This window comes from Salmo trutta, chromosome 1, assembly GCF_901001165.1.
Source record: "Salmo trutta chromosome 1, fSalTru1.1, whole genome shotgun sequence".
Classification (NCBI taxonomy): Eukaryota; Metazoa; Chordata; class Actinopteri; order Salmoniformes; family Salmonidae; genus Salmo; species Salmo trutta.
In genome coordinates this window covers 72,382,451-72,395,819 of record NC_042957.1, presented here as the reverse complement: position 1 = coordinate 72,395,819, position 13,369 = coordinate 72,382,451, and the positions used below count along the sequence as shown (strand labels likewise).

At 43.5% G+C, this 13,369-nt stretch overlaps 1 protein-coding gene across 3 annotated transcripts in view; it reads left to right on the top strand.

Annotated features, from left to right (window-relative positions):
- LOC115206969 (E3 ubiquitin-protein ligase rnf213-alpha) overlaps nucleotides 1-6,248 on the top strand; it is an 80,487-nt gene extending 74,239 nt beyond the window's left edge. For all 3 annotated transcript variants that reach the window (XM_029774064.1, XM_029774063.1, XM_029774062.1), the window contains one exon: nucleotides 4,773-6,248. In XM_029774064.1, coding sequence (XP_029629924.1) covers nucleotides 4,773-4,926 — 154 coding nt within the window. In that variant the 3' untranslated portion in view covers nucleotides 4,927-6,248. The remainder of the gene's footprint in view (nucleotides 1-4,772) is intronic.
- Nucleotides 6,249-13,369: the final 7,121 nt, after the last annotated feature.

Genomic DNA, 13,369 nt, shown 5'->3' with positions numbered 1-13,369 from the left:
ACATATCCCAGTCCACGTGATCGAAGCGTGGAATCAGTTTGTTAGGACCAGCGTTGAACAGACCTGAGCACGTGCGTTTCCCGTTTTTGTTTCTGTCAGTAGTCTGGGAGCAACAAAATGAAGTCGTGGTCAGAGAGAGCGAGGGAGGGCTTTTCATGCGTTGCGGAAGTTAGAGTAGCAATGATCCAGAATTTTGCCAGCCCAGGTCGCACATTCCATATGCTGATGAAATTTAGGGAGCCTTGTTTTCAGATTAGCCGTGGTAAAATCCCCAGCTACAACAAATGCAGCCTCATGATATGTGGTTTCCAGTTTACATGGAGTCCAATGAAGTTCTTTCAGGGCCGTCGAGGTGTCTGCTTGGGGGGGATATACAACGGCTGTGATTATAATCGAAGAGAATTCTCTTGGTAGATAATGCAGTCGGCATTTGATTGTAAGGAATTCTAGGTCAGGTGAACAAAAGGACTTGAGTTCCTGTATGTTGTTATGATCACACCACGATTTGTTAATCATAAGGAATACACCCCCGCCCTTCTTCTTACCAGAGAGATGTTTGTTTCTGTCGGCGTGATGCATGAAGAAACCGGGTGGCTGTACCGACTCTGATAACGTATCCCGAGTGAGCCATTTTTCCGTGAAACAGAGAATGTTACAATCTCTGTCTCTCTGGAAGGCAACCCTTGCTCAAATTTTGTCTACCTTGTTGTCAAGAGACTGGACATTGGCGAGTAGTATACTCGGGAGCGGTGAGCGATGTGCCCGTCTATGGAGCCTAACCAGGAGACTGCTCCGTCTGCACTTCTGCAGCGTTGTTGTTTTGGGTCGCCTACTGGGATCCGATCCATTGTCCTGGTGGTGGTCCAAACAGAGGATCCACTTCGGGAAAGTCGTATTCCTGGCCGTAATGTGGGTAAGTTGAAGTTGCTCTTATATCCAATAGTTTTTCCCGGCTGTATGTAATAAGACTTAAGATTTCCTGGGGTAACAGTGTAAGAAATAATACAGAAAGATTCTGCTGTCCAACTCATCCCAAACCATCTCAATTGGGTTGGGGTTGGGTGATTGTTGAGGCCAGATCATCTGATGCAGCATTCCATCACTCTCCTTCTTGGTCAAATAGCCCATACACAGCCTGGAGGTGTGTTGGGTCATTGTTCTGTTGAAAAACAAATGATTGTCCCACTAAGCGCAAACCAGATGGGATGGCGTATCGCTGCAGAATGCTGTGGTAGCCATGCTGGTTAAGTGTGCCTTGAATTCTAAGTAAATCACAGACCGTGTCACCAGCAAAGCACCCCCACACCATCACATCTCCTCCTCCATGCTTCACGGTGGGAACCACACATGCGGAGATCACCTGTTCACCTACTCTGCGTCTCACAAAGACACAACGATTGGAACCAAAAATCTCAAATTTGGACTCATCAGACCAAAGGACAGATTTCCACCGGTCTAATGTCCATTGCTCGTGTTTCTTGGCCCAAGCAAGTCTCTTCTTATTATTGGAATTCTTTAGTAGTGGTTTCTTTGCAGGAATTCAACCATGAAGGCCAGATTCACGCAGTCTCCTCTGAACAGTTGATTTTGAGCTGTGTCTGTTACTTGAACTCTGAAGCATTTATTTGGGCTGCATTCTAAGGTGCAGTTAACTGTATTGAACTTATCCTCTGCAGCATAGGTAACTCTGGGTCTTCCTTGAGACAGTTTGACGTTTGATGTTTTTTTGCGACTCCACTTGAAGAAATTTTCCGGATTGACTGGCCTTCATGTTTTAGGAATAATTCTATACTCCTAATTCCTGTTTACAAGCAGGAAGCACCGGTGACTAGATCAATAAAAAAGTGGTCAGATGAAACAGATGCTAAGCTACAGGACTGTTTTGCTAGCACAAACTGGAATATGTTCTGGGATTCCTCCAATGGCATTGAGGAGTACACCACATCCGTCATTGGCTTCATCAATAAGTGCATCGATGACGTCGTCCCCACAGTGACCGTACATACATACCTCAACCAGCAGCCATGGATTATGGGCAACATCCGCACTGAACTAAAAGGTTAGAGCTGCCGCTTTCAAGGAGCGGGACTCTAACCCGGAAGCTTATAGGAAATCCCGCTATGCCCTCCGACAAACCATCAAACAAGCAAAGCGTCAATACAGGACGTCAATACAACCCTTACAGACTACAAAGGGAAGCACAGCTGAGAGCTGCCCAGTGACACAAGCCTACCAGGCGAGCTAAACAACTTCTATGCTCGCTTCGAGGCAAATAACACTGAAACATGCATGAGGGCACCAGCTGTTCCAGAAGACTGTGTGATCACGATCTCCGCAGCCGATGTAAGACCTTTTAAACAGGTCAACATTCACAAGGCCAGAGGGCTAGATGGATTACCAGGACGTGTACTGTGAGCATGCGCTGACCAACTGGCAAGTGTCTTCACTGACATTTTCAACCTCTCCCTGTCCGATTCTGTAATACCACCATGTTTTAAGCAGACCACCATAGTCCCTGTGCCCAAGAACACTAAGGTAACCTGCCTAAATGACTACCGACCCGTAGCACTCACGTCTGTAGCCATGAAGTGCTTTGAAAGGCTGGTCATGGCTCACATCAACACCATTACCCCAGAAACCCTAGACCCACTCCAATTTGCATACTGCCTCAACAGATCCACAGATGATGCAATCACCATTGCACTCCACACTGCCCTTTCCCACCTGGACAAAAGGAACACCTATGTGAGAATGCTGTTCATTGACTACAGCTCAGCGTTCAACATCATAGTGCCCTCAAAGCTCATCACTAAGCTAATGACCCTGGAACTAAACACGTCCCTCTGCAAATGGATCCTGGACTTCCAGACGGGCCCCCCCCCCCCCCCCCAGGTGGTAAGGGTAGGTAACAACACATCCGCCACGCTGATCCTCAACACGGGCCCCTCAGGGGTGCTTGCTCAGTCCCCTCCTGTACTCCCTGTTCACTCATGACTGCGCGACTCCAACACCATCATTAAGTTTTCCGGTGACAGAACAGTGGTAGGCCTGATCACCAACAATGACGAGACAGCCTATAGGGAGGTCAGAGACCTGGCCGTGTGGTGCCAGGACAACAACCTCTCCCTCAACGTGACCAAGACAAAGGAGTTGATTGTGGACTACAGGAAAAAGAGGACCGAGTGCACCCCCATTCTCATTGACGGGGCTGTTGTGGAGCAGGTTGAGAGCTTCAAGTTCCTTGGTGTCCACATCACCAGCAAACTAACATGGTAAAAGCACACCAAGACAATTGTGAAGAGGGCACGACAAAACCTATTCCCCCTCAGGAGACTGAAAAGATTTTGCATGGGTCCTCAGATCCTCAAAAGGTTCTACAGCTGCACCATCGAGAGCATCCTGACTGGTATGGCAACTGCTCGGTCTCCGACCGCAAGACACTACAGACAGGGTAGTGCAAACGGCCCAGTACCTCACTGGGGCCAAGCTTCCTGCCATCCAGGACTTCTATACCAGGCGGTGTCAGAGGAAGGCCTTAAAAATTGTCAGACGCCAGCCACCATAGTCATAGACTGTTCTCTCTGCTTCCGCATGGCAAGCGGTACCGGAGCGCCAAGTCTAGGTCCAAGAGGCTTCTAAACAGCTTCTACCCCCAAGCCATAAGACTCCTAAACATCTAATGAAATGGCTACCCAGACTATCTGCATCGCCCCACCCGTCCCCCGTCCCCTCTTTTACACCGCTGCTACTCTCCGTTGGTGTCATCTATACGTAATCACTTTAATAACTCTACCTACATGTACATATTACCTCAACTAACCGGTGCCCGCGCACATTGACTCTACCGGTACCCCCCTGTATATACATAATCTCACTATTGTTATTTTCCTGCTGCTATTTAATTACTTTTATTTCTTATCCGTATTTTTTTGAAACTGCGTTGTTGGTTAAGCATTTCACTGTAAGGTATACCTCACTGTATACCTGTTGTATTCGGTGCATGTGACTAATAAAAATTTGATTTGAATGATGTTTCTCGTTGCTTATTTGCATGGGGCGGCAGGGTAGCCTAATGGTTAGAGCGTTGGGCTAGTAACCCGAAAGGTTGCAAGTTTGAATCCCCGAGCTGACAAGGTACAAATGAAATCTGTTCCTAGGCCGTCATTGAAAATCAGAATTTCTTCTTAACTGACTTGCCTAGTTAAATAAAGGTAAAATAAAAATGTTACTGTTCCTGCCATAATATGGACTTGGTCTTTTACCAAATAGGGCTATCTTCTGTATACCACCCCTACCTTGTCACAACTGATTGGCTCAAACGCATTAAGAAGGAAATCAATTCTACAAATTAACTTTTAACAAGGCACACCTGTTAATTGGAATTAATTCCAGTTGACTACCTCATGAAGCTGGTTGAGAGAATGCCAAGAGTGTGTGCAAAGCTGTCAAGGCAAAGGGTGGCTGCTATAAAATATATTTTGATTAGTTTAACACCTTTTTTTGGTTACTATGTGATTCCATGTGTGTTATTTCATAGTTTTGACATCTTCACTATTATTATACAGTGTAGAAAATAGTAAAAATAAAGAAAAACCCTTGAAATGAGTAGGTGTACTAACACTTTTGACTGGTATTGTATGTTTCATAAGGGCCACAAACATCTCAGTGTGAAGCATGTTTGATGAAAGTAAAAATCGCAAACACTGTCTGGAAAACTTACACACAGGAAAGTCGAACATGTGTCCATTATCCTCTCCTCCATTGTCCTGCAGCCTGAAAGACACCCTGGTGTCCTACATGGAGCGGAAAGACCTTGACGTTCCCCACAACGTGGACGAGTTGTTCCCCGGAGAGATCACCCTGGCTCAGTACATAGAAGCCTGGAAGTTCACCGTGGCCTTCAAACAGGAGCGCAGCCAGAGATAGCTCAACCACCTCCTCACTGATTTTACTCTGCCTTTGGGTGCATCACACATGGCTCCCTATTCCCTACATAGTGCACTGCTTTTTCTTCCTGAAGAGTCAAACATCATTTCATACTTTTATTGGTTTTTAGACAGGACAGTATGAAGTTGGGGGGACAGACTATGTTGGAAGAATGACAAGTCGGAAGGGAGCATAGCCATAGCTCCAACCCCCAGACTCCGCCAATGTAGTGCACTACTTTTGACCAACCAGGTTGGGGTGCAGACTTTGTACAGACTTTATAGTCCCTGTATACTGTATGTAAGGGCCACAGATATGTTTACAATCATGTTTAAGAATACATTTATAGGATATAGATGCATATGTTTTACACAGGGGAACATGAAATGAGTGCCTTTTCGGAAATGCACTTTCAAAGTGCCAGCTGGCAGGTTCTACTCATGTACAATACCTATAAACTGTTTAATTCTGCTATCTAAAAAGTCAAATGTGATTTGTACAATGAGTGAAGGGGAGGAAGGTTTGAAAGTTGTAGTTAGCAAATATTTGTTTTATTAGTTGATAAATATGCAAATCCAGTGGAGGCTGCTAAGGGGAGGACGGCTCATAATGTCTGGAATGGAGCGAATGGAATGGCATCAAACACATGGAAACTATGTGTTTGATGTATTTGGTACCATTCCACCTATTCCTCTCCAGCCATTACCACAAGCCCGTCCTCCCCAATTCAGGTGCCACCAACCTCCTGGGATGTACAAAATGTTTGCTTGCTGGAGGGAAAGACTGAATTCTATATCGATAGACTTTTGGTCTTAGACTCAGGGATGCAACTAGGTGAGATGTTGGGCTATAACTCTGGGGTCTGACATTTTTATCTCAACCAAACAGCAATCAAGAAAATATTCAAGATTTATCACAGGTGATGTTTTCTAATGGGGGAAATAAGTTTGCACATTTCTGAAGCTACCTTGTTATTAATATCTACGGTGTCCCCAATGGAAAAGTAGGTTTTAAAGTTCGCTTTGTTCATTTAGGGCCACTGTAGAATTCTATTTACATGGCTTTGCCTCAAGTGATATGTTTTGTTCTTTCATAACGGACTCATCTTCAATCATCTAGTCAAAAATGGCATAACAGTTTCCACTTTCAGAATCACTGCCTTACAGAATAAACCATGCTCATTGTATTTTGCAGTTTAAGTTCTTCTTGTTGAACTTAAAGTTGGACCAAATGTTGTTTCTGTGTTCCATTTCATTGCTGAAGAGCGTGACATGCAGTGATTATTATGTTAAAACAAAATAAATTGTTTGCCTCTCAGCAAATCTTTTTTTGTTGGCAATTTATTGGTCTTTCTTGCCGCTAAAGACTGTTAAAAATGACAGTCATTCGATCAAAGAACAGCGTCAGGTTCGGGACTGTGTTTGTAGAAAATTAACATTTAAAGTGACTGTCCCATTTTTGTGAGTCATAATCAAATGTTTCTATTTGTGATGTGTAACACATAAGTGAAAAGAAGATAATACAAGCATCATTATTTTTTTACTGACCAGATGGTCTCCATCAGCCCAAAGTCAAAATGCAGGCAACAAACTCTGTTCTGTTTCTTTATTTAGCACACAAAGCAGTCACACATTTGGACAAATATAAATGATATTTATTAGATTATGATAGTTGAACTAAAATCAAAGTTGATTTGTTATATGCACAGGATACATGTGTACACAGTACAATGAAATGCTGACTTGCAGGTTTACCTCAACATTGCAACAGAAATAAAATAAGTAGCATATAATGGAAAAGGAAGAAACGGGAAACACAAAAAAGGAAAAAAGTACTAAATCCATAAGCCTCATTATGAACAGGAGATGACAGTTTACCTCTGATTATACGTACATTAGATCAGTGTTATTCAAACTTGTTTAGTAGGGACCCCACTTTAAAAAATCTGTAAATGTTCCATTTTATATCAACCAATATTAAATTCATTCCATTTTAATTTCTCATAAAAATTAAGAGAACCAATAAATATTACAACTTTTACGAATAATTCCCCCCCCCCCCAAAATGTTAATAACACAAAATAAACTGTCAATTTAATCAACTAAATTAATAAACGGTCTGGCAATGTTGGGCCTCTGGTTTAGAAACTGTGCTGCTACTGTACTAGAATTGAGATTGTTTGCTTAAATGTTTTGTCCTGAGAACTACAACAAAAAGTAAATGGAATGGAAGTCATTTACCGATTTAAAGTCATTGTGGGAAATTAGTGTGTTGAAACTCTGCATTCAGCTATGGCATGCTAACTAAACATTCTCATTTGGCAAGCTACTATTTCAAAAGTTAACTGTAAAAATAACATTTTGCAGTACTGTGAGTAGGCTATTTTGAGATTGGTTATGCAAGATGTTATTTTTCAAATTATATTTATATTGTCCCATACAATTAATCTAGATTCTTGTTTTTATTTTATTTGTAGGTGTGGACCTCACTGCATTTCCCCCGCAACCTTGACTCTACTAGGCATTGCGACCTTTACTTTGAATACCACTGAATTAGATTAAAAATTATGGGCTGGTTTCACAAGGCCACATTAAATCAATATTCAGTTCTAAAATGGCATAACAAAAATTCACACTCCTGCCAGAGAACCTGAGATGGTTAAACTGGTCCTTTATCTCACAATTGAGTTTAGCATGACATGTCAAATGTTAATAAAATGACAAACATTAATTTCGTATTACTAAAGCACTTATATTTACTTATTGTAGCATCATCTCAGGTCACAGCTTCAGTGCCTGTTGGGCTTTGAGCCAAATATCAGCTGCCCTCTGTCTGAAAACAGCCTGACCGATGCCCAGGTTTAAAGTGGTGCCGAACTTGTAGAGCGAGATTACTGTGTACAAGATATTATCGTCAAAGTATATTGAGGAAAGAACCTTGCTTGAGTAATGAATGAAAATCCACAGTGCGGTAAAGAGGAAGATAATTCCCTGCAGGATACCAGCGATGGTGACCCTCATCTGACTGTGGAGACGGGGAGAGGAGAAGGGGCTGCCGCTCTCTTTCATGCTCTTCATGTGTCTGTGCAGGTAGCACACCGTGGCACAGCTCGACCCCACCATCACACAGAGGCCAAAAAGCACATAGATAATTTTCAAAGACTGACTTGCTATCAGTGTGTGAAGCAGGACTGTTAGAGTGGCAGCATCAGTGGCATTAGCTAATGTGGTTGTGTTATTAAGCAGCACCTTTTTGGGAGAGACATTAGCAGTGCCATTCATTGATGTGAAACCTGTGCTATTAGTAGGCCCCTCTCCAGAGGAATAGAATTCTCCTGTAGTCCTAACAGCAAATTGAAACATAAAGAACATCCTGTCTCCAAATAGGCCCCAGTAGATTATGCTTTTGATGTTCCTCTTCACCCAGGTGAAGAGAGCTCGCTGGGCAGGGACGATCTGGGTGTAGTAGAAGAAATTCAGCCATACAGATGTTGACATGCTGGTTGCTGCCATGTACACCATTATTAGATAAGCAGCAGAGTAAATCTCAGAACTGGCAGAGACCATCCACAAGCATTGTGCTGCAATGAGAGAGACCAGGTAGAAAGTGGTACATAATACCATAGATCCCAGCAGTAACTTCACAGGCTGTTTGAGTCCCTGTCTGCCACGCGGTGGGCAGAGCATGCAGAAGATGAAAAATATGTTTGCAAAGATGTTGAGAAAGGTGAGCGGTCCGTTGACTATTGTGAATGACAAGTTGTCCATCATGATACGTGTCATTTTTGAAGAGGTCTTTGTTTGCAGGGATTGCCCATCTTCTCTGTCAGTGTCTGGTGTTAAAATACTGGACACCCAATCCCAGCCTGGTGTCTGAGACACCGGGAAAACAAACTCAAATGTAGCGTAACCTGTTTACATTGCAGATGCATGCAAATGATTGAGGTGTAACGTCAACACAAAAAAGCGACTATTGCATAAGTCACCTGTATCATTAGCATAATTTATGCAACCATTAGTGGTAGAGAAGGATTCAACTTAACCCGGATCGTAACAACATTTCGTAAATGCTTTGTCACGTACACGTATTTTGTAGATGTTATTGGAAGCGAAGCAAAAAGATTATGTTTCTAGCTCCAACAGTGCAGTAATACCTAATAATACACACAAATCCCCCAAAAATTTAAAGAAAGAAATGAAGAAATATCAGAATGAGTCAGTCAGGAATATAAATATATACAGAGTGGACAAAACATTAAGAACACCTGCTGACCAGGTGAATCCAGGTGAAAGCTATGATCCCTAATTGATGTAACTTGTTAAATCCACTTCAATCAGTGTAGATGACAGGTTAAAGAAGGATTTTTAAATCTTGAGACAATTGAGACATAGATTGTCTATGTGTGCCATTCAGAGGGTGAATGAGCAAGACAAAATATTTAAGGGCCTTTGAACAGGGTATGGTAGTAGGTGGCAGGCACGCCGTTTTTTGTCAAGAACTGCAACGCTGGTGGGTTTTTCACGCAACAGTTTCCCATGTGTATCAAGAATTATACAACGGATGGGTCTAATCCTGGATGCTGATTGGTTAAAACCTCATTACCGCCGTTGTCTATTCCACAAGTTGCCACCGGCTAAATCTATGACGTTAAAACGCCTATTTACTCTGTTCCATCTGACTGTACAATCCACTGTCTCATCAGCCCAGCCAAGCAATTTATCAACTTAATCTCCAATATAAAAAGCATCTATATGTTATCTCACATTTCTTTTAGAGTGACATTTAGTTTTCAACAGTGGAGATATGTATAAATCTTGTTGTCTGTCTCTCTGACATTTGCAACATTGTTTCAATATTAAAAGTTGATCTCCAGTTGTCACATAGACTTCGTCTTGGGCCTAACAACACCTAACAATGCAGCTGTGGGAAGCCTTCTAAATGGTAGTGGGGTGAACAGGCCATGGCTCGGGTGGATGAGGTCCTTGACACTGTGTGCTGTAGATGTCCTGGAGGGCAGGCAGTGTGCCCCTGGCGATGCGTTGGGCTGATCGCACAACCCTCTGGAGAGCCCTGCGGTTGCAGATGGTGCAATTGCCATACCAGGATGCTCTCAATGGTGCATTTGTAGAAGTTTGTATAGTGCATTTGTAGAGGTTTGTGATGTTCTTAGGGGCCAAGCCAAATTTATTCAACTTCATGAGGTTGAGGAGGCATCACACTTTCTGTGTGGATGGATCATTTCAGGTTGTCAGTGATATACATGCCAAGGAACTTGTAGCTTTTCACCCTCTCCACTGCGCCCCCATCGATGTGGATGGGGGCGTGCTCTCTCTGCTGTCTCTGCATTTTTGTTGACGTTGAGGGAGAGGTTATTTTCCTGGCACCACTCCACTAGGGTCCTCACCTACTCCATGTGGGCTCTCGTTGTTCTTGGTAATCAGGCCTACCACTAATGTGTTGTCTGCAAACTTAATGATTGAGTTGGAGATGTGCATGGCCACGAAGTCATGGGTGAACAGGGAGTACAGGAGGGGGCTGAGCACACACCCTTGTGGGGCCCCCGTGTTGAGGATCAGTGTAGCGTAGGTGTTGTTGCCTACCTACACCACCTGGGGTCGGCCCGGAAGGAGGTACAGGATTCAGTTGCACAGGGCAGGACTCAGACCCAGGGCCCCAAGCTTAGTGATGAGCTTGGAGGGCACTATGGGGTTGAAGGCTGAGCTGTAGTCGATGAACAGCATTCTTACATAGGTATTCCTCTATTCAAGATGTGATAGGGCAGTGTACAGTGCGATGGCGATTGGGTCATCTGTGGATCTGTTCGGGCGGTATGCAAATTGTAGTGGGTCTAGGGTGTCGGGTTAGGTGGAGGTGATATGATCCTTAACTAGCCTCTCAAAGCACTTCATGATGACAGAAGTAATTTAGTTCTGTTACCTTTGCTTTCTTGGGTTCAGAAACAATGGTGGACATCTTGAAGCAAGTGTGGACTATAACTGGGATAGGGAGAGATTGAATATGTCATTATACACTCTAGCCAGCTGGTCTGCACATGCTCTGAGCTGTCAGCCTTGCGAGGGTTAACACGCTTGAATGTCTTACTCACGTCGGCCACGGAGAACGAGAGCTCACAGTCATCGTGAGTGGCGGTGGCCTGCATTGGCGGCATTGTGTTTTCCTTGAAGCGGGCGAAGAAGGTGTTTAGCTTGTCCGGGAGCAAGGCGTCGGTGTCATGGCCAGCTTTCCCTTTATAATCCATGATTGTCACTGCCAACTATGAATCATGTCTGAGCTGTTGAATTGCGACTCCACTTTGTCCCTGTTCTGTCGTTTTGCTTGTTTGATTGCCTTACGGCGGGCATAGCTGGTCTGTTTGTACATGTCCATGTTCCCAGTCACCTTGCCATGGGTAAATGTCTTTCAGTTTTACGTGAATGCTGCGCTCTACCCAAAGTTTTTTGTTTGAATAAATTCTAATCGTCACAGTGGGAACAACATGTTCTATGAATGGGATGTTGTTCCCACAAGGCTAAGTTCATCGTTAGCACCGTAGGATCCTATGGTTCTAAGATGAACTTAGCCTCAAGATGCTTTTGGAAACCGAGCCCAGGGCAGTGGTTCCCATTCACCGCCCTGGGGCATTGGGATTTTTGAATAGTGCCCCCTACTGGCCCTCCAACACCACTTCCAGAAGCATTTTACCTGGGGTATATTCATTACGGAAACAGTTTATCGCTTAAGATCCAATTGGAAGCAAACCAAGCAAAACAAAAGTTTCTATTGGACAAATTCAGGTAGGTCCCGCTCTGTTTCAATACGTTTGCTTCTGTTTAGGAAACCTTTTTACTACAGAATGAATACACCCCTGGATTGACCTGGCCCAACCCTGCTTAGCTTCAGTGGCACGCCAGCAACTGGAAGCTGGTTGGTATTTCCATCTGTTTTTGATATGCAAACAGGTTATGGAACATTTGAACCCATTTTCATACTGGCATACAGACTATTTCCGTTTTAGAAGAGCGATACCTCCGTAAAAGCAATCAACCTGAGATTTCAAGAGCCTTTCAGAAATGTTGATGTAGTCCCTCTGCCACCAATCATAGCATATTAGCTAATTTTACACATGCAGGAATGTCATGCAATGTTCGGTAACACTTTGATGCGTAAACATATAGTGCCTTATAAGTGTATACAGCTATAGTGCTTTGTAATACTCACTATACGATATAATTGCTTGTATAGCATCCTTGAGACATTGTATAACATATAATGCATTACAGCCCTACTAATCAGAAAATGGTCTGTCACAGGTGGCATAATGCTTAAAAGGCACTATTCATGGGTTGCATCGTTGACATTGTTATGAACTTTCTACAGAAGCTGCAGCCATATTTGTGTCCAACTGATGACTGATGCCCAGTCATTCCGAACGGTTGCTAATGACTGTTTCATCTAAATTACACAGTGCTAAAGTAGGCAAATAATTTGTAGAAAACAACTTTGCCATCATTAGCCACTGTAATGCACATTTGGTGAAATCAAAAGTTCATTTGGAAAAACGGCTCATTTGGAAAAACTCCTGGCAGACTATATATAGTGTAGTAAAGTAATGCTTCACTGAATCAGTTTGGAATTTTGCATACACACTGCTTCCATCTGTTTGCCAAAATCTAAATTGTGTCTAAACTCCTATCTGATTATATGGCCTTTCTCTACGTTTTTTGTTTGTATTATCTTTTACCAGATCTAATGTATTATATTCTCCTACATTAATTTCATTTTTCCACAAACGTCAAAGTGTTTCCTTTCAAATGGTATCGAGAATATGCATATCTTTGCTTCAGGTCCTGAGCTACAGGCAGTTAGATTTGGGTATGTCATTTTAGGCGCCAATGTTACGATCCTTAAGTGGCTAGCTAGCAGACCGGCTGCAGACTTTATAGAGCTGGATGCTAGTTAACAGACCGGCTACAGACTTGAAAGAGCTGGAAGCTAGCTAGCAGACTGGCTGCAGACTTGATAGAGCTGGAAGCTAGCTAGCAGACTGGCTGCAGACTTGAAAGAGCTGGAAGCTAGCTAGAAGACCGGCTACAGACTTGAAAGAGCTGGAAGCTAGCTAGCAGACTGGCTGCAGACTTGATAGAGCTCAGAGCTAGCTAGAAGACCGGCTACAGACTTGATAGAGCTGGAAGCTAGCTAGCAGACTGGCTGCAGACTTGATAGAGCTGGAAGCTAGCTAGCAGACTGGCTGCAGACTTGATAGAGCTCAGAGCTAGCTAGAAGACCGGCTACAGACTTGATAGAGCTGGGAGCTAGCTAGCAGACTGGCTGCAGACTTGATAGAGCTCAGAGCTAGCTAGAAGACTGGCTGCAGACTTGATAGAGCTGGAAGCTAGCTAGCAGACTGGCTGCAGACTTGAAAGAGCTGGAAGCTAGCTAGAAG